Source organism: Myotis myotis, unplaced genomic scaffold (assembly GCF_014108235.1).
Source record: "Myotis myotis isolate mMyoMyo1 unplaced genomic scaffold, mMyoMyo1.p scaffold_m19_p_12, whole genome shotgun sequence".
Lineage (NCBI taxonomy): Eukaryota > Metazoa > Chordata > Mammalia > Chiroptera > Vespertilionidae > Myotis > Myotis myotis.
Window position 1 is genome coordinate 8,563,734 of NW_023416316.1, and position 26,501 is coordinate 8,590,234.

The window sequence follows — 26,501 nt, forward strand, 5'->3', positions numbered from 1 at the left end:
AGAATGGTGCTGGCGCATAAAACTTCAGATAGTGTTTGTTGAATGAATGAATGAGACAGGAAGATCATGTTGATAACACCAGCCAGTCTTTACAGGGCCCTGGAATTAATGCCAGATACTGTGCTAAGTGCTTTTCACACAGTGTTCACGCAACCCAGGGGCCACCCATTGTAGCCCACTTTACAAAAGTGGAAACCAAGACCCAGCGAGGTGACATCAGTGGTCCCAGGTCACACAGCCAGCCCGCAGCGAAGCAGGAGCGGGAGCCGGGCAGTCTAAACCCAGGGGCCTTAGCCGGGCTGCGTGCCCGCTGCGAGCTGTGGCCTGTGCCTCAGTTGCCCTCTGGGGGAAGCACGCACACCCATGTGGAAGACTCAGCCAGCCGTGTTGTCTCTGCCTCGCGGGCCCCGGGTTGAGATGCAATCATGTCACTGAGCAGTCTGAGGCATGAGTAGGTGCAGGAGGAATGCTTGTAAACTCCCCAAGCCTCCTGGGTCAGACTGACTCTGCTGTTTATAATTAAGAGTCCCACTTCCTGGGGGTTGCGGGGGTGCTGAGTTATATGTTTGTGTGTGTGTGTGTGTGCATGCGTGCATGCCCTGTACGTGCCCGGGATGTCTGCAAGGTTCTCTGTGTGGCCTCCGGTGTCGGAAGGACACGGTGGTGAGTGTGAACCTGCTGGTCCTTAGCAATGAAACTCGAGGTGAGTGGCTTCTGTTCTCTGAGACTCCGTTTTTTTCATCTGTAACATGGAGGTGACAATCTCTACCTGTGGCTGCGATAAGGGCTAGAGGAGGTCATGTAGGTGCTGTCCTGGGTAAACAGCCATGCATGAAGGGGTCTGCAGGCGTCGTGTGTGTGTGTGTGTGTGTGTGTGTGTGTGTGTGTGTGTGTACTCTACAGTCTTGTGTAGAACCCTCTGGGGGAGCCCAGCACCTCCAGATCTCAAATGCCAGAGCAGAAGGGGCCTCAGTTCAAACTCCCTCATGTGAGGTCCAGAGAAAGAAGGCGGTAACCCACCCATAGCTGCCCAGTAAGTGAGGCACTGTCTGAGCCAAGCCCAGGGCTCCCTGTGTGAGGGGCTCTGATCGGAGCTCAGGGCAACTGCCCTGTCGGCTCTGGAAGCCCCTGGTCCTAGTTCACAGCAGCCCAGAGCCGATGGAAGCAGGACATCTGGGTCTCCCTTTGCAGAGCTCCCAACTCCTACAAAATGACCCAGGGGTCACCCCCAGTGCTGCCTGAAAGCACACACTCATTTTGATTCGCTGGACCCTGAGACCCAACCTTGAACCCTGGTAGTTGGACCCTGGGGACAGAGGGTCAAGGTTGGTGCCGGGATGTTGCCAGATTCCTCCATCAGGCGTGTGGGCGCCCTGTGTCCCCTTGGAATAGTTGCTGGAACCAACGAGAGGAAGGCAGGCAATTCCTTTGGTGAATATACTTGGTCAATGTGTGTGAGATCTTTTCCTGTTCATGAGAGGGGGAAGGTCCTGACAGAAGGTTCCAGCATCACGGGGTGGTTGGGCATATCCCAGACCTGAAGGTCCTCATCAGCCTGCCCGCCCATTGAGAAACCCCTCTACCCTGGCATCTGAGGGTCTCGCCCTCTCTGGATTTGGAAAGAATGGCTGGGGTGCAGCAGCGCGCTGTCAGTTCAGCTCACAACCCTGCCCAAGGAGTGAACAGTCCCTTGATGCTTCTGGTTGAAGAACTGTTAGTAGCAGAGACAAAAACATGGGCACCTGCTAACGCTGATGGACATGGTCCCTTCGGCAAGTGTTTATTGAGCACGTACTACATCCCTGCCGTGGTGCATGTGGTGCTGAAAGGGCAGGCAGGGAGGCCGGGCTGCTGCCATCCACAGGCCCAGATGTGCCTCCCGGCCTGATGTGGCTTCTTCCCCCACAGGGATACAAGGGCTACCCTGGACCTGCTGGGCACCCCGGAGAACAGGTGAGGACCACCCTGCCGGCTCCTGCACTCCAGCCCCTGCCTGTCCCTGGCCTCCGCCCCGGGCCCTACCTCGTGAACGAGCCCTAGAGCCAGGCGGTTGAGCTTCCCAACCTCCTGGGGCCCCCACCTCACCCCACCTCTCTCCCAGCCACATCTGCCTGAGAGACCTGGAGTCCACGCCAGCCTGGCGCTGGCACGAGCTGCTACGCTCGGTTAGAGCCATGAATAGCTGGCCTGTTCCGGGCGATGTTAGGGGATATTATCCGCACCGCCATGGGGTTTGCAGGAATTTTGGCTGCGCGGGCCCAAATCAAACAGCAGTGGCTGCCAGCGTGGGGGCCAGCCAGGCCTCCTCAGTGCTGTCTTAGGCCTGGGCGGCCTGCACAGGGGGTTTTGTCCCTCCGAGCTGGTCTGACCGGTTTTGCAGAGGGGTGGGCTTGGGGGCCGGCAGCCAGGCAGCCACCAGTGGCTTCCCCTTCCTCCCATTTCATCTCGCATTCGAGCCCTCCTCTTTGTCCATTGTGATCCCCAGTCCCCCACTGCCCCTCAGGCCTGGAGCCCGGCAGGGTCTCTCCTTTCCTCACGCTTCTCTCCGTTCCTTTGCAGGGGCGGCCGGGACCCGAGGGCAGCCCAGGGGCCAAAGGTTACCCTGGCAGGCAGGTGCAGTATATGGCTTCTGGAAGCTCTGTGGCCATGGTGGTGTGCAGACGGCCATGGGCCCCCAGGCAGAGGGCGGTGGCGGGCTGGGGGCCGAGGAGCTGCACCTGCTGGGTAGGCCCTGAGAGCAGGGATGCTCAGCCAGAGAACGGAAGAGACGAGTTCTGGTGCAGTGGGGGTGGGGATCCACCCAGTCTCCCCTTGAGCCACTTCCCTGGGGTCCTGAGGTGGCTGGGGCTCAGTTTGAAAGCCACAAATCTAACCTGTTCCCATTCTACAGAGAGAGCAGCTGAGGCCTGGGTTGTTGGCAGCAAGTAGACTGTCTCCATATGTCCTTGCCCCTCTGTCTTTTATGTTTCAGGGGTTACCTGGACCTGTAGGAGACCCTGGTCCCAAAGGCAGCCGGGTAAGTGGGCCCTGGCAAGTGCCATACAGGTGGGCCCTGGGTGGGCATTACCTGTCCCTCCGGTGAGCCTGAGAGAGAGAGCAGGGCTGGGAGGCCTCCACCCAGTGTCTGTCGGGCTACAACCTCCTGCCTGAGTGCTCTCTGGAGAGCAGAGGGACAGCAGGACGGCCTGGTGAGGGGAGACTCTTGAGCCAAGCCTGAGCCATGGCCGGTCAGCCTGGGCAGCAGAGAGCAGCTGGGGGCTCGGCCACAGTCCAGCTGCTCCAATCCCCAGCATGTCCCACGTGATGGGAACGAAGCCAGGCCGCCTTGCCTGCGGTTGGAGGCCTCAGAGGCCTCTCCCCTGCTCCTGACTGAGGGCGAGGGGACCGCCCTTTTGGGAGCCAGTGGTGTCTGATGGGTGAATGCTGCCCAGGCCCGAGGCTGATAAAGTATCTATTGTCCCCTTCAAGGAGGAGAAAACCCTGCATGGCTAGCAGTCTCGGTTTACCCATCTTTACAATGGGGTGATGTCCATTCTGCCTCTTGCATGGTTATGGAGATACCAGGAATTTGGAAGCAAGTAGTGTTTAGGGGAAGCCACCAGTGTAGGCTCCCGGGTGAGCTGTGGGCGGTAGAGAAGGTTCTGGGGGAACTGAATGGAAGTAAATGGAGTTTGGAAGGCTGAGAGATGAACTGGTGGAACCTTCTCTGTATCTCCAAGGAAACTGGGTTCACGGTAGAGACCCCATGGCCCTCGTTTGCACTGCACAGTGAAGGTGGAGCTACGATGAGGACCCAGAGGTCCACAGGGCTGGGCTCGCAGCCTCTCAGAGAACGCTCAGCATATGGGCCACACAGTTCAAGGCCAGGCTAGGTTGGTGTGAGGTGACTTCCTCTCCTGAACCAAAGCTACTTTGGCCACAGTCTCGGCCCTAATCCCAGAGGGTCCCTCTGCACCCAGGGAGGTCTTCTCAGTTCTGCCACAGGGTCCCTAATCTGCCAGGAGGTCAGGAGGAAAGAGACAGGCATCCTGGCTGCTTGGTGTTTGCCCTGCTAGAGGCATCTTGGGGCCACACAGAGAGAGAGAGCTGGTCTGGTCTTAGCTCACCCCTGTCCAGGGTCACAAGGCCCTGAGCAGCCTGGGTGAGCCGGGCCATTCCAGCTGCCCTTTCAATCCTGCCATTGCTGGCCTCATATGTATGAAGTAGGCAGAGGGCAAGCTTTGGGGTCAGGGCACCTTCGAGGCCTGGGAGGAGGCACCACAGAAGCCACAGGTGCCCAGCAGGGTCCCTGGGGGTGGGGAGGACCTGGTGCCTCTCTAGCATCTAACCCAGCTGAGAGCTTCCTTCCTGCAGGTCCTGGAGCCCCGGCTCGGGGCGGGCCTCCCGCCGAGAGCGCCCGCGCCCTTCCCTGGCGTGAGGGTATGTGCCTTTGGACTACATCGTGGAAGCCAGCACCATGCAGTCCATGGGCATATACACTTGCCTCAAGGCCTATGTCGTCGAGGAGCCGCCGGAGCCACCACTGCCACCAGCCAGGAAGAAGAGCCGGGCATGGGAGGGCAGCGAGGGGGCTGGGATGGGTAGGGCCAGCCACACCCCACCACTCGGCCCTCTGACCCCGCACCTGCTCTTTCCTAGGGCTACATTGGACTCCCAGGGCTCTTCGGCCTGCCAGGGTCCGATGGAGAGCGTGTGAGTATGCTTTCTCTGTTTACCTCCTACCCACCCCACCCACTCCCTCTGCCAGGTGCCAGCCTGGAGCCATCGTGGAATCCCTTTTAGACAGGTGCCCTCGACTTACATCGGAAGCCACTAAGGGGACCAGGCAAGGCAGGTGCTTCCAGACATTGGGAACAGAGTGTGCAGAGTCAGGGGCATACGATAACTTGGCAAGTTTAACATCATGCCAGTCAAAGCGCTGAGTGCCAGGTGGGAAGGTGGGGCCACGGGAAGTCAAGGCTGGAGGGAGCGCCTGGGCCATGTTATATGTCACTCAGAGGCCAAGGTCAGGAAAGGGCCTCTGCTCTGAGAGCACTGGGAGCTTCTGAAGGACTTGCAGCAGATGAGAAATTGGCCCATTTTGTATTTCAGACCAAGTGTCTGCAAACTCCGGCCTGGACTCGGCCATGCTCATTTGTTTAGGCAGCACCAGTGGTTGCTCTGCTCTTGGCACAGAGATGAGTAATTAGGACAGAGACTGTTCGGCCCACAGGCCTCTGGACCTTTCTCTCCATCCCCTCCCTGCCTGAGCCCATATATGAGAACTCAAATGTAACCTCATCCGCAAAAGAACCTTAGAAATGCAGAAGGAGCACTTAGTGAGCACCAGCTGAATACCAGGAACACCGGGTACTTTTGGGGGGCCATCTCCCCAGTTCAGATCCATGCAGACCCCAATTCCAGGAGTGCAAGGGCCATCCATCCTCTGTGCAAAGCTGGTATCTATTGTGGATGTGGTCGGGATGCTAGGCTCTTGGTGACTTCCTCTGGTGGGTGCTCTGGGGCTGGTGTCCCCTGCTGGCATCCTGTCCTGACCTCTTCCCTGTCTCTTCCTCTACAGGGCCTGCCTGGTGTTCCTGGCAAGAGGGGCAAGATGGGTAGGCCGGTAAAGATTTTCCGTGTCTATTACGCAGACTCTATGGGGGAACTTGACCTCCCACTGGCCACGCTGCCCTGTCCATCCGCGGCCTGGGCATTCTCTGCTTGCTTCTCTGCTCAGCCATCGCTCTGCTTTGAGTGTGTGGGCCGGCACGTAGGGCTGTCTGGGCCGCGTGTCCTGCTGCCAGAACACGAATGGCTGCTTCCTGGCTGGGGCTGGGGGCGGGGCTCCTGTGAGCTCCGGGTCCCTCTAGGAGGGAGCCTGTGTGCATATGTGTGTGTGTGTGTGTGTGTGTGTGTGTGTGTGTGTGTGCGCGCTCTGCCATGCAGTTTTGTGTCTGCAGGTGGGGGCAGGGCGGTCTGCTGTCTGGGTCATTAGTGTCCGTGTGCAGGGACCTGCTGGGACTGGGGGACCTTGGCCTGGCCAGGTGTCGGTGTTGCTAACAGAGAACACTCAGTCTCCGTGTTGTCTTGGTGTCACCTGTTTCACCCCTGCACACACAGGCCGGAGGGCAGGGGGATGCTGGGCAGGTGGACCACAAGGGGGGCTCAGCAGTCATGCCCCATCTGTCAGCTTTGCCTGTGATTCTCCATCCTGGTAGGAAATTGTTTTTCCCCTCGTTTGGGCATCTGTGGGGCAGGAAGAAAAGGCTAAGGCTCCGAGAGAGTAAGTAATTTGTCCGAAGTTTCACACTGAGTCAACAGCAGAGCCAGGATTCTAACTCGGTTTGTCTCCGGGGCCTCTGATCTCCATGATGGCCCAGGCCCACTGGTTGGAGATGAAGTTGTAAACGTGGATTCCCTAGGACTTTTCCTGGAGGAAAGCCATTCATCCCAATGCTTTGCTATTCACAAGGGGAAACCGAGGCTCTGAGAGGCAGAGTGTTGTGTCCGGGGTCCCACTGCTAGGCTGGGGAGACCCAGGACTGTAACCGAGGCATCTTTCTCCCGGGCCCTGCCCCGTTGCTGGCTTCAGGCTCCCTGCCTGTGCCTTGCAGGGTAAGGCCGAGACTTGGACCCATCATCAGCTCTGAGTCTGTACCTCCCTTTGCTTGTGGTTGATGGAGAAGGGATGGTGAGTTAGAACTTGAGAGTCAGCTGGGAGGGAGCCAGGAGCACTCCAGGTGGCCAGAAGGGGCTGTCTGTGATTCTGGGGTTGATGGCATGGTCACAGGCACTGACCTTGCCTTTATGGACTTGGGTCCTCTGGGGCCAAGTGGGGAATACAAAGAAAGGCAAGATCCAGGTCCTGGCTATAAGGCGCTAACAGAGGAGCCCCTCACCCTCAGACCTAGCCCCCTCTGTGCCCTGAGGTCTGACACCTGACACCCCGATCTGGGCAAGAAACAGCACCTGTTGCTTCTGGCTTCAGGCCAGGATGTGGAGTCTGTGAGAGCTGGGCTGGCATTTGGATCTGTTCCTCAAGCCAGGTGACTGGGGCAAGGAGACTGCTTCCTTCATTACTCATTCGTTCATCCATTCATTGGTTCATTCATTCATTTATTCATTCAATGAATTCTGGGTGTGCACTGTGCTTGATGCTGAGCAGTGGACAAGACAAAGCTCCCATTCTCGTGGGCAGACAGACAGACAATGATTGTTTGAGGGAATGGAGAATGCATGATTGACTGTCAGATGGTGCTGAGTATTCAGATAGAGTAGGATGGGGGACAGGGAGTACTTGGGGAATAGGCTTTTGGAGAAATTGGTCTGGGAAGTCCTCACTTTCTGAGAAACCTGAAAGAGGTGAGAATGGAGCCCTGTGGCTCTCCAGGAAGAGCACTCCAGGTTGAGGCCACCTCCAGAGCCCCCATGGGGGGATTGCTCTGACTCCATCTTGGGAGCCTCCCAGAGGGCCAGGCATTGCCACTAAAGATGAGAAGACCAGTGAATGGCGTGGCCAAGATCGTGTGGCTTCTGGGGGTCAGAGCTGTTAGAATGCAGCAGCCAGTGGCTTCTTCACCTGCTGCAACCAGGACTGTCAACAGAGCCATGCTTCCACTGTCCTCTTCCACCCCCTCCCCTATAGCCTCCCCATCCCTTTCCTACTTCCAGCAGCCCCTTCGTCTGCCTCTTCCTTGAACTTATTTTCTTTTCTTGGAGCTGAAAACCTCCTGCTCACGGCTGGGAAGGCAGCGCCAGGTCTGTGAGTGCGAAGAAGCCTTTCACTCATTTGTCGTGAGTGAGATGAGGCCTCTCACTCATTTCTCATTCAACAAAAATTTATTGAGCACCGACTATGTGCCAGGTAGTAGGGATAGCACTGTAGCCAAAACCAACCCCCTCAAAAGCAACATTTATTGAGGCCCCTTTACCTGCATGGGATTTGAACTGCGTGTGATTCTCCCACTGATTCTTTGAGGTGAGATTGATTTTTTTTTAAAATATATTTTATTGATTTTTTATAGAGAGGAAGGGAGAGGGATAGAGAGTTAGAAACATCGATGGGAGAGAAACATCAGTCAGCTGCCTCTTGCACACCTCCTACTGGGGATGTGCCCGCAACCAAGGTATATGCCCTTGGCCGGAATCGAACCTGGGATCTTTCAGTCCGCAGGCCGATGCTCTATCCACTGAGCCAAACTGGTTAGGGCGAGATTGATTTTTCAGATGAGGAAACAGAGGCTTCCACAGCCAAAGCCATGTGCCCAGAGACCTCCAAGGTCTTGAACCCTTTTAGCTGTCAGCTCATGCCTGCTTCCTCGCTCCGTGCCAGTGACTTCCTCAGATTCCATGCTCCACGATGAGGTTGTGCCCTGGCGCTGGGGTGTCAGGTATGGGTGGGAGGAAGCCCCTTCCCTCCAGTCAAACCGCCTGTGGTCATACCATATGCCTGAAGGCTAGGAAAGCCCCTGAATTCTAGCCCAGTCGCCATGGCCGCCAAACAGGCAGGGTCTGCATTGGCTATGACAGAATATGCATGGAACAGGACTTCGTATCACCCAGTCTTTCAGCCGTTGTCTCTGCCTTGCTGAGCCTCCAGTCCCTCCGTGCCCTCAGCCCACGGTCTCCTGAGTGGTCTTACGGGCCATCCCCTGTTGCCAGGGCTCCCTAGCCCTTGATCTGGCTGGTGGGGTTGGGGGATTCTTTTGTGAATGGGTTTTCCACTTGTCCAAGCCTTGGGCCAGGCAATTTCTAGGCACATATTAACAAGAGGAAATGTCGAGGGAATGCGCTGAGTTCCCTCATGCCAGATCGCAGCTGGCCTCATTTCTGGCGGGCCTGGCGGTGGTGATCTTGCTGTAGTCCATCTCTCTCCAGCCAGCAAAACCTCAGGCCCACGCATGCGGCCTCCTCGGCCTTGGGTTTGGAAGGAGAATGCGGGAGAGTCTTCAAATGGGAGCTGAGAAAGAGACAGTGGAGGTCAGATCCCATCAGAGCTGCAGGACCTTTAGTGATGAGCTGGCCCAACCCCTTTGTCAGACAGATAAGCATAGTTTAGAGAGGCCAGGAACTTCCCAAGGTCATACAATAAGGTGGTGACAGAATCAAGACTCGAACCCAGGACTCTTGCTTGCTAGTAAGAATCACTTCTCTCTGTGCTCACATCTTCAACCTCCAAAGCAGGACTTAGTCTATAGCTCTCCTCTCCTCCTCACGCCACCTGTTAGAAAGAGAAATGCCTTATGGTTTCCTGAGGAGTCCAGATATAAGATGTTACAAACTTGGCTGGAACTATGAGCTCTAGGGGCTTTCTTCTGGACTGTCCTGGCTTGTTGGGGGCCCGGCACAGGGACACTCATGGCTGGGGTCCGAGCCATGCCTCTCAGCCACAGGTCTCTCCCCGGGGCTGGGAAGATGCTACAGTGAATCCTCTAGTCGGACACTGTGAATTCACCATCAGCGGCTGGAATGCCTGACCCGGCCAGCCGCCACTCACAGCTCCTCTGGTCTCTGGCCAGGCCTGCCCAGGCGGGTCTTGTGTAGTGAGTCAGGCAGGCAGACCCTAGAACTGAGAGCTGGAAAGGCCCAGCCCTGGCTTCCACTCCCTTGGTGTGTGTGGCTCGGGGACCAGTGGGATTTGCCCAAGGCCACGCGCCATTCGGGCGAGCAGGGCTCTCACACGGCGCATTTTGGTTTCAAGCTCAGGGCTCTTTCCAGTTCTCCGTCTGTAGGGAGAAGGGAGCAAAGCGAGAGGGATCTCGTGTTTCCACGTGGGGAAACTGAGGCCAAAGCAGATGAGAGTTTTTAGCTGTGGTCACGGTGTGGGCTGGGGATGTGGTCCCCAGTGTCCCCAACATGACCTAGAGCTGTCCCAGAGCTACCGGTGGCTCTGGAATCCTGGGAACCCTATCTGCCCACCTCCTCCTTATTCCCTGGGGTCACTTTTGGGGGGCTTCCCTAGTGGACTTCAGAAGGGCTGGGTGAAAGCATGCTCAGCATCATGAGAAAGAGAGCTGGGGACCTCTGGTCTCCATGTGGGCGCACATCTGGAAGATCGGGGTGCTTTGAGATGCAGGTTAGACTTACGCGGGAACTTCGCGACTTCGGAGAATCGCAGCATTGTAAAGAGGTCTCCAAGATCCTTCTGCAGGCTCTTCCTAGAGACCATTACGTATTCCCACCATTGACGCAAACCCTAACCAGCATGTGGTGATGGCACATGAGAGTTTGCCAGGGGCTGGATTACAAACATCTGGCCTCTTCTTCAGCCCAGCTCTGCCAGGTGAGTTGGGCAGGACTGACCATTTTTCAGGCCAGGGAGCTGAGCCTTCGAGACCTTGGCAGGACTGCAGATCTTCAAGCTGCACGCTCCTTCTGCCCTTACAGCCCACCTTCTGGAACAGACCATTTGGGTGGACACTGTGGGGAAGTAGGGCCTCCTCAGCCCTCAACATCTTGCCGTGCATGTGGCCACGAGGACTGTTCCTGTTTTCACGTCTATCATCTCGTCCCAGAGCCAGCTTCTGTCTTCTCCTGGGCCTTGTTCTGCTCAAAGTACGAGGTGTTCAGTTCCCCAGGGAGGCCTGACCTGGGGAAGTGGAGAAACCACGTGGCTAAGGCCCCGGCAGGGTGCCAAGCTCATTGCCTGGGCCTCGGGCCAGCCTGCTGCAGCCAGGAGCTCCAGCCTGCGGAGGAAGGTCCCGCTGCTGGCCAGGCTGGGAGTGCACGCCATGCACGAGCGGATGCAGCCAGACAGGGCAGCAGGCCTCAGGGGCCGTAGGGCGAGTGTCAGAAATGAGGCAAGTTAGCGGGGTGCTGGGGCCTTGGGCGTGTGCTGGGCCTCAGTCTCCCCACTGCAGAAATGAAATGCCGAATGTCAGGAGTCAGGGTCTTTTTGTCTCAGGCCATCCGTGATTGTTCCAATCAAAGATTTGTTCCAGCACTTTTCTTTTTTGTTGTTAATCCTCTCCTGGGGATATTTTTTCCTGTTTTGACTTTTTTAGAGAGTGGAAGGGAGGAGAGGAGGGAAAGAGAGAGAGAAATGTTGATGTGAGAGAGACACATCAATCGGTTGCCTCCTGCATGCGTCCCAACCTCGGCCGGGGATCGAACCTGCAACGTATGTGCCCTTGACTGGGAATTGATCCCATGACTCTTCGGTGTGAGGGTGGATGCTCTAATGTCCAGGGATATTCCAGCACTTTTAAAGGTTGCTCCAATCTTTCCCCCTCTCAACCATTGTGCTCTTAATTACAAACCCTACGTTCCTAAAGGTCATCTGCTGGACTCCTCTAAAGGGAGGGAGACTGAAGATGGAGACAGGGCTGGGTATTGCAGCCACCAAGCATGTACCAGCAGAACCAGTCCTGGGCATCAGTCATGCCACTCCCACGTGTGCGTCAGCCAGGGTTCTCCTGAGCACTTGGAGAGACCCAGGCTTGTAGTCCTGTCTCTGTATTCAGTGTCCAGTCATAGCCAAGAGAATGGGCACTGGAGTCAGGCTGCCTGGATTCAGATCCCAGCCCTGCTATTCCATAGCTGTGTCACTTTGAACAAGTGCTCTAACCTCTCTGAAATGGGCCAGTAATAGGACCTATCTCATTGGGCTGTTGGAGTTTGCTCTTCCTGTCATTGTGGTCATCTCACTGTCACCTCCCACTGGCTGTACTCCGGCTGCATTTCGTCTGCCTCCCTTTGGGATGCAACCATTCTGATGGTCTCTGCCTTGCTCATGCCTCAGAGACGTGCCCTCACATGGCCGCTGCCTCTGTGTGGCAGCAAGGGCTCGCCCTCGGTGTGACATCTCAGCTCATCCCTCGGGACTCCTCATTTCACAGCAGAGAGCGCTGCGGCTCAGGAGGCCTGTGGGCGGTGGAGCCAGGACTGGCATCGGGCTGCTCTGGCTGCAAAGCCTCACCAGGTCAGCCGGCCTGGCGGAGGGGCTGAGAGGAGTCCTTGAACCAACCTGGAGTGGCCTCTGGGTGCAGACGCATGGGTTTGAGACCTTCCTGGGGCCTGCTGGCTGCAAATATATTGGACATGGCAGGCAGGATCAGTGCCTGGGAAATGCCGTCACGCTCTCCATCCGGCTCCAAGCTCCTTCCTCGAGGCTTCGTCCACGAATTAGGCCAAGCGGAAGGGTTCTTAGCGATCACACACTCCAGCCTGAGCACAGTCAGAAAAACATGACATTTCCCTGAAAAAGCTAAGATTTGAATTCAAGGAGAGGGGAGAACAGGTTTCTCTAAGTTCCAAGCTTGAGGGCTTTCTTTTCCTTTTGAAGTAGAATGGAGTTACCCCCTGCCACGCCAGGAACATCCCCATAGCTGATGTTTTCCCAGCTGCCAGTCTCCCCAGAGAGCGTGGGGTAGGGTCAGGGAGGGGGCGAGAGGCCAGGCCTGCCTGGGGCGGGCAAAATGACCTCTCTCTCAGCTGCCGAAACTCTCCTGTGACAATGGTGCGGCTCTTCACCGCCGTATAACCTTGACACTTACCTGTTCAGAGTCTCTATCTGTAAAATAGGGATCATGATTCCACAGGGTGGCTTTTGAAGAGCATGTCACCATCATACTAGGTGTCTGAGCTGGAAAATGCCCCACAGGCCTCCCCTTTGACCAGTGGGGAAACTGAGGCCTACGGGGGAAAAGGGATGCTTTTATAACTCAACAGGTCAGCAGCCGGTCTCCAGGCCTAGACCCAGATTCCTGACCCCCCACTCCATCGGGACCAGGTCTCAGATTGGGGGTGGCATTTCCACTCTGGGGAGCCAGTCACCAGTTTCTTTTCAGAGACTCTGGGGACATAAGAAGAGGCTCAATGTCCCTGAGCCCCACCTGAGAAATTCTCCAGGTGGAGTGTTTGTTGAGGGCATGGGGTGATCCGGGACCCCACTGGTTGCCCAGATCCCAGAACCAAGGAGTGAGACTGCATGGACATGTCCTGTGTCTCTCCCCCCCTCCTCACCCCACTCCCCCGCCCCCGGGGGTCTGGATCGCAGCCACTCGGAAGTATAAACACTAATTTATAGTTGTTTGTTTTCTCTTGTGCCCTCAGGGGTTTCCTGGAGACTTTGGGGAAAGAGGCCCACCCGGACTGGATGGAAACCCCGTAAGTATCTCAAGTCTTTGGGACCAGGAGAGAGATTTGGCGGGAACTCACACAGGTTTTAGGAACCCAACTTTGGGGTTGAATGACTGTCAAACCCTAGCCCTGCTACCTACTAGCTGGTGCCTCTTCTGAACCCCAGGCTCCTGTACTGTGGATGCCCTGTGACCCCACCCCCGAGAGCGTCCCCAGCCCTGAGCCTCTGGTCCCAAAGCCCCGGCCTGTGTTCCATCCTCAAGGACTTAGGAAGGCTCGAGAGTCACTCCCCACGGGGGAAGCCAGGCCTATGCCACCTTACAAAGCACCGGAAATGCTTATGGGACGGCAGCAGCCCGGGAGCAGATAGTTTGCAGGCCCCGTGTGAGAGGAGAGCGAGTTCGAAGGGAATCGCCAGCACAGGCATGTTTATAGGGTTTGTAAATAGTCAGAGAAGCCAGGTCAGCTTGCCCTGCGGAGCTGAGCCCTGCCTTCCCCGTCCTGTCCCAGCCTCAGGCTCGGCAGGAGAGGAGGCCTGGGGGTGCAGGCCATGTTCAGAGCTCTTTGGAGCACCTGCCCTGCCCCCCACCTCTCCATGGGGCTTCCCTCCGGAGCAGCTGTGCCCGCTGTGCTTTCTGCAGAGGTGGCTGCTGGATCCGTCCTCAACACCTGATTCTGTTCTCATTTCTGTTCCACAAATGCTCCCTGGGGCCGACCCTTGGGCTCCCTTGGGAGCTGAAGCCCTGGCCTCGGAGCCAAGTGGACCTGGGTTTGAATCCTGCCACACCACTCGCCAGCCCGGCACTTGGACAAACCCGTTCCCCTCTCTGGCTCTGTTTCCTTGTCTGTAAAACAGGGGGTGGGATAGGGGGGAGGGTGTCAAAATGCCGGCCTCAGAGGGCTGCTGTGAGAATGAAATGAGAGGGTAAGGGAACAGTTCGGCCCATGACCAGTGCTCACCAGTGTTCCTAGTCTGGGGTGTAATGGAAGGGCACAGTTCCTGCCCTCGAGGAGCTCGTGGCTGTCTCCCCAGTTACTGCAGGAGGCGGAGAGTAGATTGGTGGGATCAGGAGGTCCCAGGTGCTGTGGAGGAGGGGGAGGCGGAGGGAAGACTCTTGGGAAAGGTGACATTAGAACTGGGTTGAAGAAAGAGGTGAGGAGACATTCCAGGTGGAGGAAGGAATACCAGCAAAGGCACAGAGGTGAGGAGCCAGGGCCTGTCCTTCAGTGGATCTGCCCTCGGACTATTGGTTATAATGTGTGGTCTCCTCCCAGGCCCCCTGGGGAGGGGCGGGGATGTCTTCATACTCACGGCCCCAAGGAGCAGGAAGAGGACCGGATGTGTGGTCCCAGCTCTGCCACGCAGTTGTTGCGTGGCCTTGGACAAGTCACATCCCTCCCCTGAGCCTCGGTTCCCTCATTTGAAAGCCAAGTCTGTTTCTCGCCGCCTCCTCTTCTCCGTGGTGGCTGGAGTCATGACCTCCATCTGAGCAGCCCTGGGTTGCACAGATGATCCCAGGCAAACCCCGGATGCTGTGGGCAATTCTCACAGACAATCACCATTCCTGAAGCCCCCTATTTTTATTCGCATCTGTGCATTTTGAACTTGATCCAAATCCCTCTACCGTCTTCTCTGGGGCAAACCATTGAAGGTCCATTTATAGAGAAGAGGAAGGAGAAACTTCCCCACTGCCGCACCCAGACACACCTGTCTCCTGGGCGAGAACTCTCCCAGCATCTCGGAGGCCTTGGGAGGCAGAAACCTGTGAGCCTGTGGGGGTCCAGGGCCCCGGCGCCTCCTGGCTGAGAGAGCGGGGAGCTAGCCTGGTGGCTCTCTGCTGGCAGCCCTCACCACTGTTACTTTCTTGCACTTGACCTTGAGTAAATCACTTAACTCTCAAGCCTCAGTTTTGCCATCTATAGGGTGAGGGTGAAATGAGACCTGGGTCGAACACCCTGCACATCCTATTACCATGATCAGGATGGCGCAGTCCTTCACACTTAACAATCTGAAGCTGCCAGACTTGGAAATCCAACCTCCCCATTTTACCGATGCAGAAAGCTGATGCCAGAGGGGGCCAAGGGTCTTGTCCAAACCTTAGACCAGGCTCTGGAGAATCAGCAGTCAGGGACGATGAATGGTCAGCTCAGAGGACTCCCCTAGGCACCCACGTGCAGAACAGTGTGGAGGGGGTGGCCCAGGAGGGAGAAGGGCAACTAACCACCTTGGTCTGTCTCCATTTGCAGGGAGAGCTGGGCCTGCCAGGGCCCCCGGGAGTCCCCGGCCTCATTGTAAGTACACCGATGCCTGGGAAGGGGAGAGGCAGGAAGCAGGGTGTGGGGAACAAGCGATAAGACCTGCTGAAAAGGCCCCTCTTATCAAACCCAGGAGGAGCTGCTATAGCAGGACAGACCAGCCTGGGCGGAGGCCTGAGGGAGGACAGTCCTACTGTGTGGCCTCAGGTGCATTACCTGCCTTCTCTGAGCCCCTTACTTGCTGCCTGCCCGTCGCTCTGGAAGGTGGTGTAGACAGGTGATAGCATGGCCATTTGACAGACAAGGTGCTTCAGGTCCAGAGAAGGAAGTGACTGGCAGAGGAGCTGTTCCTTAGTGCTTCGGCTACTCCAGCAATTTTGCTGAGAAATTCTGCTCAGAGCGAGGCTAGAGCCCTAGCCAGTTTTTCTCAGTGGTTAGAGCGACAACCTGCAGACTGAAGGGTTTGATTTTGGTCAAGGGCACATATCTCGGTTGCAGGTTTGGTCCCTGTCCCTGTTCAGGGGATGTGCAGGAGGCAACCAATAGATGTGTTTCTATTGATGTTTCTGTCTCTCCTCCTTCCTTCCATTCTCTCTAAAAAACAAGGGAAAAAGTGTCCTCGGTGAGGATTAGCAGAGGGAACCTGGAGAAGGCCCTGGGGAGGGGAGAGGAGGGGAAGGAAGGGGGGCTGTGGAGCCTTATTGTTCTGGGGGAGGCCGGGCCTGTGAAGAGGGCCCAGGCCTGTGCGCCTGCTCAGGTGGGTGGGGGTGGGGGTGGAGGCTCAGATCCACCTGTGTCCAAATCCTGGCCTCCCCTCGCTCTGTGGTCTTCTGTTATGTCTTTGCTTCCTTGAACCCCAGGGACCCCGTCTGTAAGATGGGATCATTGTATCCACTCTTGTGAGGACCACAGATACACACATCCAGTCTAGTCCCGTGGCTAAGAAGGAACCAGATCGCTTAGGTTCAAATCCTAGCTCTGCCTTTCATTTAATGGCAGTTCTGAGTATATTTTTTCACCTCCTTGAGTCTTAATGTCTTCATCTGTAAAACAGGGATGATATTAGTACCTAACTTGGAGGACTGTTTAAAGAAACTAGTACATATAAAATGCCTAGAATATCGTTATAATAGTTGGTGATGGTGATGATGATTGTACACCCATACGTAGGTATTTTGTCCCTGGTAGCAGCTGTCTAGGCTGCTGCATTGAGAAAGATTTCAAAGTCACGTTGGAACTTAGTGAGAGAGGATGCTGAGATTGACTGGTGATGCCTGCCTGGCCTGGGATGAGGCCGTGTCGACACTTGAGTCATACATTTGTCACCCGCGCTGTCCTTTGCCGGGCACCTTGTTTGGCACGAGGCACTGACCTAGATGCGTTGGAAAAATAAATCTGTGCACCAAGCGTTAGAGAACCTGATTCATGGGGACTTTCCGAGGGTCCGAGTCCAACCTCTACGCAAGGCAGAGGTCTCTGGAGCATCTTGGTCATACGGTCGTTAAACTCCAAGGTGAACACCCTGGTGTTAGACGCGCCCTCCTGTGGGAGCCCCACCATTTCCACAGAGCTCTCATTGTACAGATGTTCCTGTGTGCTGAGCCAAGGCCTGGCCCTGCCCCGGGAGAGGCTGCTGGGGATGTAAAGGCGGTCATTGTCTGTTCTTCCCCAGGCTCCTTCCTCAGGCTATATGATCCAGCCCCTAAAGCTTTCCTGAGGGGATGTTTATGTACCCTGGCTGTCATCCTTGGCACAGATTCCTATTTGTCCTTGTCCTGGCGTCCACTAGATGGACTCCTCAGAGGGGCAAGAAGAGTGCTTGGCCGAATATCCACAGAATCTGGAGATGGAGACGCTGCCACCACAGCCCGGGGCTCTCCCGGCTCTTTACAGAGCTCGTGCCCACCTGTGCTCCCCTTTCTCTCCCCAGTTAGTGTTGCCAGATTAAATACAAGACGCCCAGTGAAATCCGAATGTCAGCTGCAATATGTAGAACACGTTTAGGCTAAAATATCATTCACTGTTTACCTGACATTCCAATGTAATGGGGCAGTCTATGTTTTTATTTGTTCAGTCTGGCAACCCTATTTGCATGGTTTCTTAGGTGAATCCCATTTGACAGATGGGGAAACTGAGACCCTTGGTCAAGGTCACATACAAGGCAGGAGAGGATGGAGGCATAATCGGAGGCCATGTCTCCCAACTCCTAATTCAGGGCACTCGTCTCCCTGCTCCCTTCTGAGGGGTCTTAGTTGGGGGTGAGCCCTGGGCATCCCAGCATTTCTCATGATGTCCCTTTTCAAAGGGCTGATGAGTTTTTCCTTGTGCCTCTGCTGTTTTGTTTTATTTTTTTTAAATATATTTTTATTGATTTCAGAGATGAAGGGGGGGGGGGAGATCAACGATGATAGAGAATCATTGATTGGCTGCCTCCTGTATGCCCCCTAATTGGGATTGAGCCTGCAACCCAGGCATGTGCCCCTGACTGGAATCGAACCTGGGACCCTTCCGTCCCCAGGCCAATGCTCTATCCACTGAGCCAAACCAGCCAGGGCACCTCTGCTGTTTTTAAATGCCCTTTCTGGCCCTGACCGGTTTGGCTCAGTGGATGGAGCGTTGGCCTGCGGACTCAAAGGTCCCGGGTTCGATTCTGGTCAGGGGCATGTGCCTTGGTTGCAGGCACATCCCCAGTGGGGAGTGTGCGGGAGGCAGCTGATCGATGTTTCTCTCTCATCGATGTTTCTAACTCTCTATCCCTCTCCCTTCCTCTCTGTGAAAAATCAATAAAATATATTTTTTTAAAAAAAAGCCCTTTCTGCCGAGGTAACGGTCCCTTTCTCCTTGTGGATCACAGGGCTGGATCCGAGACCACTAAGTCACTGCTGCCCCTGCCCCCCTCAACCCCCACCCCCAGGCAGAGCCCCCTGCCACCCAAGGTACCCACTCCCACCCTGGATTTTGGGGAACACTCTCTTCTGTCCCTGGAGGAATAGTTGTCTTTCCCAAAGAGTGGGAAACAAAGGAATTTTCTAAGCAGGAGTTAGAAGGGGAGGTGGACTGTGAGTCACCTTCGGTTTCCTAGAGGATGTGGGTTTTTAGCTGAGCACATGGGAATTCCACATACTGATATCATTTCAGCAGAGATTCAGATTTATTCAAGGCCTTCTGTCTAGTCAGCTGAAGCTATTTGCATGCAGACTGAAGCCTAAACTTGCCCTGTCCCCCGGGTCTTTGCAGCCGGGAGGAAGGGCAGGAGAGAACAAACATTCACGGGACGCCTGTCAGCTGTGTGTGCTGGATATACCTTGAGCTGCAGGAGCCTTGAGCTACTTGAGGTGCTGCACAGCCTGGTCCCCCGGATGGGGAGGCTGAGGCCCGGGGTCACCACTAGGGACTTGCAGCCCAGGTCCGGGTGGCCCCCTGCGGCCTCTGAGGTGAGACTGCCTCAAAACAGCCTCCTTTGAGTAATTGAAACCCTTTGGCTGGAACTCAAGAAAAGTGTGCCTGGTTCCAGAATCTGCCCAACAAAGAAGATTTCTGTCTTTTGCATTCGGAGTGACACAGAGGGATTTTGGCTCCTCCATTTAATGAGACCCAAAGAATATGTGATCTGGCCCAAACCCAGAATGTGGGGGTGAGTAGACAAGTCCGCCATATGCTGTCACTAACCCATCATCGGGGTTTGTTTCCTTGTCTATAAAGTGAGGCCAGGAACCCCAATAACTGATATTTTCCAAACCCTGGGCCAAGTACTTAATTATCACAGCAAGTCTCTGAGGGTAGGGAGTGGGGTTACCATTGTACAGGTAAGGAAACCGAGGCTCAGAGAGGCTGGAGCCCCTGCCCAAGGTCACACAGCTGAGAGGTGGGACCTGGGCCTGGGTGCACAGCTCATGCTCTTCACGTGACACCCCACAGCGGCTCCGCAAGACTTCTGTGCTGAATGGGGACAGCCGAGGTGTGAGAGCACGCACTGGGAGTGCCCGGGGCTCTTCTGGGTGAGAGATGGTGCTTATTAAGATCACCCAGGAACCAAGACTGGCCACAGCCCCAGGTCCCTGTCCCCAAGCTGAGGGCCCTCGATCAGCGATCAGGAAAGAGGCCTTGTCGCCTGTAAGGCAGTTCCAGGGACTTTTTTTCCCTAGGGGTTTTGTAAATAAGAGTTGGAAGGACTTTGTTTTTGTTTTGTTTGTTTTTTCATCCATTCACTAGGCTGCTTTTAGTGGCTCCTTTGGGGCTGGGGGCTGGGGAGAAGTGGTGGCCACAGAGGCACACACATCGATGGCCATCAGCATGGAATTGGCTTGGAGTGAAAGCCGTGTCAGGTTCTGAGACCGGACAGCAGGGGCCTGACCTGCCTATGGAGTCTGGTCACCCAGAAGGACAAGTGGGTGTTAACAGTGTGAGCACACGGTATAGGAAACAGTGGCCGAGGGTGTCACAGCTAGAGAGAGAGCAGGGCAGAAAGGTGAGGCGTGTGAGGGAGGGAGGCCCGGCCAGCACCTCACCATGAAGGGCGGGCATTGGGAGCACCCTGGGTTGTGTCTTCAGGGGTCCCTGGCAAACCCCATGGCGCACTTGGGGGGAGCAGAACTCGTGCCTGTTTCTGCATCTGAAGCCTGTTCCCAGACCCTGTCACTTGCGGGTGATGGCGATGAGAAAAGCATCCTTGGTCCTGCATGGAGTGAACAGTCAATCGAGGGCTAGTGAGCATGACCCGTGGGGCAGACAGACAGGCCTGGGTTCTGGTCCTGCCTCTGCCCCCTACTCCTGGCTTCGTCTTGTGCACGTTGCTTCACCGCCCTCGGAGCCTCAGTTTTTTCCTCTGTGAAGAGGAATGGACCTGAGAGGGGTGCTGACCTCCTGGGGTGACTGTGAGGTGCCCTCACTGGGGTTCCTGGCGCAGCGTACGCGCTTGCTAATGAGGATCTGATGAGACTGGAAGTGTCGAGCGTGGAGTCTGGCACACAGTAGGAGCTCTGTAAGTGGTTGCAGATGTGGTTGGCTGTGCTTTTGGTGGGAGCCAGCGAGATGAGGGCAAAGTGTGTAAAGCCATGTCTGGGAGCTTAGGCAAAGTGGAAACAGGATCCAAATTAAGGGCATTACTCATTGTTCTTTCCTGTGGGGACATGACATTGTGTGTTGCTCGGCCAGGCTGCCCGTGAGGGTGTCTAGCGCACAGCAGACGGGTGTTCTTCGGGCTGTACTGGAGGGGAAGTGGCCTGGAGTCTTCTCTGTTCCTCCCCCAAATGTGTTGATATCCCAGCATGGGGGTCCCGTCGACAGAAGGAAGACCTGCCCTCAGCGAGCACCACCTGCTCCCCACGTCCCCTGCAGCCCGAGTCCCGTTCCCGTGATGCCTGGCCCCCGGGGTGGCTGCCCACGCTGGGCCCCGCCCCACCACACACAGACCCCCTTGGCGAGGCCTGCGGGCGGTGAGTGCGGTGCCGCGGTGGCTCCCGTGGGCCCACAGGGGCGTCACTCAGGCCTGTGTTGAACCCGGTCCCCTCACAACAGGCCACGTTGAGCCTGGAGCGGGGAAGAAGGAGCCTGTGTTCCCGGAGCTGCCGTTGGTCCCGTGCCCGCCCGGGGCCGCGCCAGAGCCAGCGTGCCAGCAGAGCCCGCTGTTTATTTGTGCAGCACGGGGAGCGTGGGGCGGGCCACCCCGCTCTCCCTTCATCCAGGAAAAGAGAGCGAGGGAAGCCAGGCTGGCCTGCCCCGGTGCCTGTGGCCAGGGCTCCGGGCTTCACTCCCCCTTCCCCAAAGGGTACTTCAGAATTGCCTAGCGGCCGTGGAGACGGACTGCCCGGTATAAATCCCGGCTCCGCCCGCTCTGGTTTGCTCAAGCCCTAACCTCTCAGGGCCTCAGTTTCCTCCTCTGTGTAGTGGGGACTGTAGCAGAAGGGATCTTTAAGGGCCGGAGTGAGGAATAATTGAGTTGAGACAGGTAAGGTGTTTAGCACAGGGCCTAGCCACCAGGGCCGCTTGTGTTTCTATTGCACCTGTGACATGACACCTCGCTCCCTCAACGACAAGATTTCTAGATGGGAACTGAAAGCAGGTTTTCTTCACAAAGGCTCCACTGGAAGGTCTGGTTTGACCCAATCAGGTGAGGATCTTGAGGTCCAGAGAGGGAAGGTGTTTTGCCCAAGATCACACAGCAGGACCACAGCCAGACTCCAGCATCTGCCTCTGCTAATCTAAGTCATTCAGGGGAGGGGTTTGGGGTGGCGAGTGAGAATCAGCATGACCTCAGCCAGGCCGTGCCCAGGCTGTGGCTCTGCACCTCCTCCCTCTCCCCTTGGGGGTGCTCCACCGCACGCCCCTGAGCCCCGCTGCAGGAGCCAGGCAGAAATGTGATTTTTCATTCTCTGCCCGGCCTCCCTCCGAGACGTCTCCAGGCAGCTCGGACAGGAAGCTCTTGGCAGCCTGGCTACCTGGGGCAGCCTTTGTTCCTCCAGTGCTCCCAGGGGCCTCCATGGAGCCTGCCCCGGGGATGTGGGACACTGAGGCCCAGAGAGGTCAGGCACATTGATGGGCTCACGCAGCAGCCAGACATTTAGATCTGTCACAGGCGATAGAAAAGGGGAGAAGAGGGTACTTCTGGGGGCTCCCTTTCTCTGGCGTGGGCTTAACAAGTTCCATCTTATTCTAACCACTTGTTTGCATGTAACTAACATTTTTCTATATCATGTTGGTTTTTTCTCTTTAATGCTCAGGAGCCCAGGTATAGGGGACAGTTAGGTTCAGGGCCTCAGGCCTGGTAGGGTTAATATTATGGCTATGGTTGGTTGACAGTAGTGACAAGGGTGGGTGGGAAGAGAGGAGATTTGAGAGAAAGATGGGCCTGTTTAGAGAAAATACAGTCACTCCATGAACCATGGTTTCTTGCCAGACAATTCTTGTGGGGCTGGCCTGTACAGTGTAGAATATTTAACACACACACACACACACACACACACACACCCCGCCTCTACCCACTGGATGCCAGTAGCACCCCTTTGGTTGTGACAACCAAAAATGCCAGCACATGTAAGTCCATAACTCTTCAAAACAACGCCTGGAGGTACATATCCCCATTTGTTGCAGGAGGAAATGGAGGCACAGAATGGTTAGCCTCTTCCCCTGCCCCACCCCCAAATCAGTGTGTGGCAGCAGAGGAGAGATGAGACCAGGTGGTCTCCCGCTTATACGGAGGCGCTGCCTCCCAGCTCTCCAGGGTCTAGGGACTTGGCTGTTCCCACTGGGGACAGTCTCATCCGATCTGAAGCGGGGTCTCCAGCCTGGGGCCCAGGATCTTCGGGTTCTCCTGGGTCTTGTCTTCAACTCTGGGGTGCCTGAGATCGACAGCCCCACTCGTTCCTGGCTGCCCTCCCAAGGAGAGGCCCAGCGAGATTCTGGGAAACAGGACATGCCTCCCCCTCGCTACGCGAGAGGAACCAAAGCCCCCATTTGCTTACTTGACCCTTCCGGCAGCTGGCTCAAGGAGAAGGATCCCTGTCCCTATTTCACAAATATTTATGTAGATGGAGGTCCAAAGAAATCAGATGAAATGCCCAGAGTCCCTTAGCTAGTAAGGGATGCGAAGAATCTCATACAGGAGAGAACGGTCTGATATCTAAAGCGAAATGGAAAGAAGTGGGGGGGGAGGGGCAGCAATCAAGAAATGAGTTGGGAAAGGGCCTGTGTAAAATGTATCCCAGCAATGACTTCAGCGCCGCAAACAGACCGAAGAGCGTTCTTCGCTCTGAGCTCGGAAACCCGGCCCCGGGACCTTGGGCACCCAGGCCAGCCTCCTGCGGGCCATCTCTCACAGCGTCCTCTTCTCTTTCTCTTCCCAGGGTGACGTGGGAACGTTGGGTCCAATTGGCTACCCAGGACCTAAAGGCATGAAGGTAAACAGGGCCATTCCCTATCCCAGGCCTCGTCCCATCCAGGCACCCCCTGACCCATTTCAGCCTGAAAGGAAGGGTGCCCTGACATGAAGCTGGAGGGGACGGGGGAGGCCATGGGTGCTGGGGGGGGGGAGTGAGCAGAGAGCCGGTTATCTGTAGGCCCTTAATGCCAGGCGTCTTTATTGGACAGCAGTCCTGGAGCTGAGCATGCGTCTGATCTGGTTCCAGACCTCAGGACACTGAAAGTCCAGTGGGGACATCACTGGGGACACAGGAGCTTAATGGCAAACCACTGAGCTTCATACATCCTGAGGGCGGCGAGCGTCCAGGAGGAAGAGGGGCCGACACTGGTGGGACATGTTAGGGGCGACCCGGTTGCCGGTGCGGTGGTTCCTGAGTCCTCCGCCCCTTCGCATGCTCCCTCAGTCCGCACCGTTGCCGTAGGAGCTGGGGCCATCGCCCCTTTTACAGATGAGAAAACCGAGCAAGCGGTTACAGCAGGTGTCTCGTCTAAGCCAGGGCTCCTGACGCCAGCGGCTTTGAGCCGCCCTCAAGCCCGACCCCCGCCTTTGTCTTGCAGGGGCTGATGGGAAATGTGGGGGAGCCCGGACTGAAAGGTGATAAGGTGATCTGAATACTCCCTTATTGCACTGTGTTTTATCTGCATGCGACCCCCCTCCGCCTCGGCTGCTGCTGACCTCGCCAGGTCCACTCCCTTGCACTCCTGCCTCCCCTCGCCACCCCCCCCCCCCAATCTGTGCTCCCAGCTTCTCCCTTGTCACTCTGCGTGGGGCTCAGACAGGTGGTTCTGGGGCCATGCAGACCTTGGCAGATAGAGCATGGAGGACTGCTGAGGCAGGGAGTAAAGCAAGGCAGGTGTCTGAATTCAGAGTGCAAAGCTGAGGCCAGGGTCCGGCTTCGAGGCCAAAGCCATGGAACGAAGAGGGTGGGGGTGAGGGTGGGGGTGGGGGATAGAGAGGAGGAGTGATGCTGAGATGATGGGGCCCAGCGCAGGTATGACGTGGGGTCCAGACCTCTCCAGGCACAGGAAGAAACAAATTGACATAAACTGTCCGATTGGAACTGGGAACCCATCCCAGAGACCACATGGTCTGAAAACACAACAGAGAAGCCAGGATGGGCCCCTGAGCCCCTGTACGCTCTTCCCCAGTTACCACAGGGCCGCCACCCTTGCCACTTGTCCTTTGCACAGCCCTGCTGCCGAGCTCTCACCGTCTCCCCTGTGTCCGAGCAGAGCTGGAAGTGGGTGGATGGGTCCCCAGGGCCCAGGAGGACAGTACCTAGCCTGGGTCCTGCAGGACCTGAGTGACAAGGACCTGGGGGCTGTTCTGCTCTGCCCCTGGCCATCTGCCTCCCTCCTCCCCCTAGCAGTCCCTTGACGAACCAGGCACTCCAAAGGGAGTGCGGGAGGGCTTTCGGCAGTATACGTGGTCCCAGGAGCCCGAATGGCGGAGAGAGGCCAGGCTCCTTCTGTACCTGTCTGCAGATGGCTGCTCCTCCTACATCTGGGAAACAGGAGCAGGGACCAGTGCTGGGCCCCATCTGGGCGCTCTGTGGGCATTAACCCATCCATCCTCCAAACCCACCCACCCCATGAGATAGGAAGCTTGCCTGAGGCCACGCAGCTGGTAGGTAGTGTCAGGATTCAAACCCAGGCACCTGAACCAGGAGCACAACAGGTCAGAAGGGCACAGCGGACGCGGTCCTCAGAGGCTACCTCCTCCTGCGCCTGCATTTCACAGCAGGGCGAGCAGAGCCAAAGAGAAGAGATTTGTCAAGGGCACTCGGTGGTCTGTTGGGCCCCTGGATGCGTAGGAAATTGGAACTGCCGAGCTGTAATGGGCATCCCCAGATTGTCTTAGCAGCGTCCCTCCCAGCCCCCACTTACAGGTCACCAGGCGTGTGATGCTAACCCCAGTCCTTTCTCCATCTCTTTCCTCCTCCTCTGTCCCCCACTGTCAAACCCAAGCCTCCAGCTGCACCCCCCAGCTCCACCCTCTGACACTGCCCTGCTGCCTGCTGACCTCCCCCCTACCCCGCCCCCACGGCCCTCCCCCTCGAGATGGGGGAGCTTTCTGTTGGAGGCGGGGGCCTCCCACAGCTACCTATTTACCCTGAGGTTGGAGACATCAGCCGCCTGGGGGAAATGGGAATGTGGGCAGTCAGCTTTTTACAGGCAGCGCTGGCCTCCGCTCACTGTTTCTTCAGGAACATGGAAATAAATGTGTTACATACAACTCGGCTGGCCTGCGGACTGCTGGTGCCCGAGACATTTGGAGATGTGACGCTCTGGGGGGAAGAAGAGGAGGAAGAAATTATTTTTCTGCCTATCGTGTTCAGGACAATTAAATAAATCTTTAGGGTTAAAAAAAAGATGGAGAAGAAGAAAAGACAAAGAAGTCTCTTTTCTGCCCCCTTGGCTGGGGAGGGGCTTTAATGCTGGGAGAAGCGGGTGATGATCAGCCCCTCTCCCCCCCCCCCCCCCACCCCCCCCCCCCCCCGCCACCCTGGCCCTTCCCGGGGGTGGTGGAGCCATCACCTCATGTTCCGTGGCCGTCTTGCCTGGAATATTAGATTTTCCATGACCCAGCCTGGCCTCCGTCCCACTTACAACCACTTGGCTCCGTCCGCCTGCGTGGAGGCTCTTTCTGGATCCAAGACTCCCGCTCCAGGTCCAGCTTTCTCCACATCCATCGCCCTGATTTCTTAGGTGCCTTTGAAAATATGTAGTGACTCCCTCGCTCCTCCTTCGGACATTAAAGAAAAAAAATGGTTCCTTGGTTCCTGCAACTCTAGGAGGCTGTACGAGGTTTTCCAAGTTGGAAAAACTAAAGCTAAGTTTCCAAAAAAAAAAAATTTTTTTGTTTTAAATTCTGGCTTTTGTTCTACCAAGGAAGCTCTGCTGGAGGTCACAGCCCTAGCTGCATGGCATGGGTCTCTGAGACGCTCCATTCTCCCAGCTGCTTCCAGGCTGGGCATGTTTTCTGAGCCTGGGCCAGCGCACCGTTGGGGATGCCCACCTCCACGGAGAGCTGGAAAGGGCGAGGCCCGTGCGAGGTGGTGCCGGCTCTAAGGAGGCATCTCCTGGCTGGGTTCCTGGGTAGCTCGTTGCCCAGGACGTGGCTGAACACGGGGAGTGCGCAGAAGGGATGCCCACAGCCAGAACCGGTGCCACCTCGCCCATGCCACGGGCTGTCTTAGAAAAGAAACACAGGCCTCACTCGAGACCAGCCGACTCTCTGTTTACAATGGTCTTCACCAGCGGGC

The 26,501-nt window shown here is 56.5% G+C and overlaps 1 protein-coding gene across 1 annotated transcript in view; it reads left to right on the forward strand.

Moving 5' to 3' along the window:
* The window catches only part of COL27A1 (collagen type XXVII alpha 1 chain), a 127,685-nt gene that overhangs the window by 38,908 nt on the left and 62,276 nt on the right, over nucleotides 1–26,501 (forward strand). Inside the window, exons 8-16 of the mRNA XM_036329781.1 lie at nucleotides 1,909–1,953; nucleotides 2,560–2,613; nucleotides 2,972–3,016; nucleotides 4,639–4,692; nucleotides 5,561–5,605; nucleotides 13,036–13,089; nucleotides 15,310–15,354; nucleotides 23,160–23,213; nucleotides 23,794–23,838. Coding sequence (XP_036185674.1) covers nucleotides 1,909–1,953; nucleotides 2,560–2,613; nucleotides 2,972–3,016; nucleotides 4,639–4,692; nucleotides 5,561–5,605; nucleotides 13,036–13,089; nucleotides 15,310–15,354; nucleotides 23,160–23,213; nucleotides 23,794–23,838 — 441 coding nt within the window. The remainder of the gene's footprint in view (nucleotides 1–1,908; nucleotides 1,954–2,559; nucleotides 2,614–2,971; nucleotides 3,017–4,638; nucleotides 4,693–5,560; nucleotides 5,606–13,035; nucleotides 13,090–15,309; nucleotides 15,355–23,159; nucleotides 23,214–23,793; nucleotides 23,839–26,501) is intronic.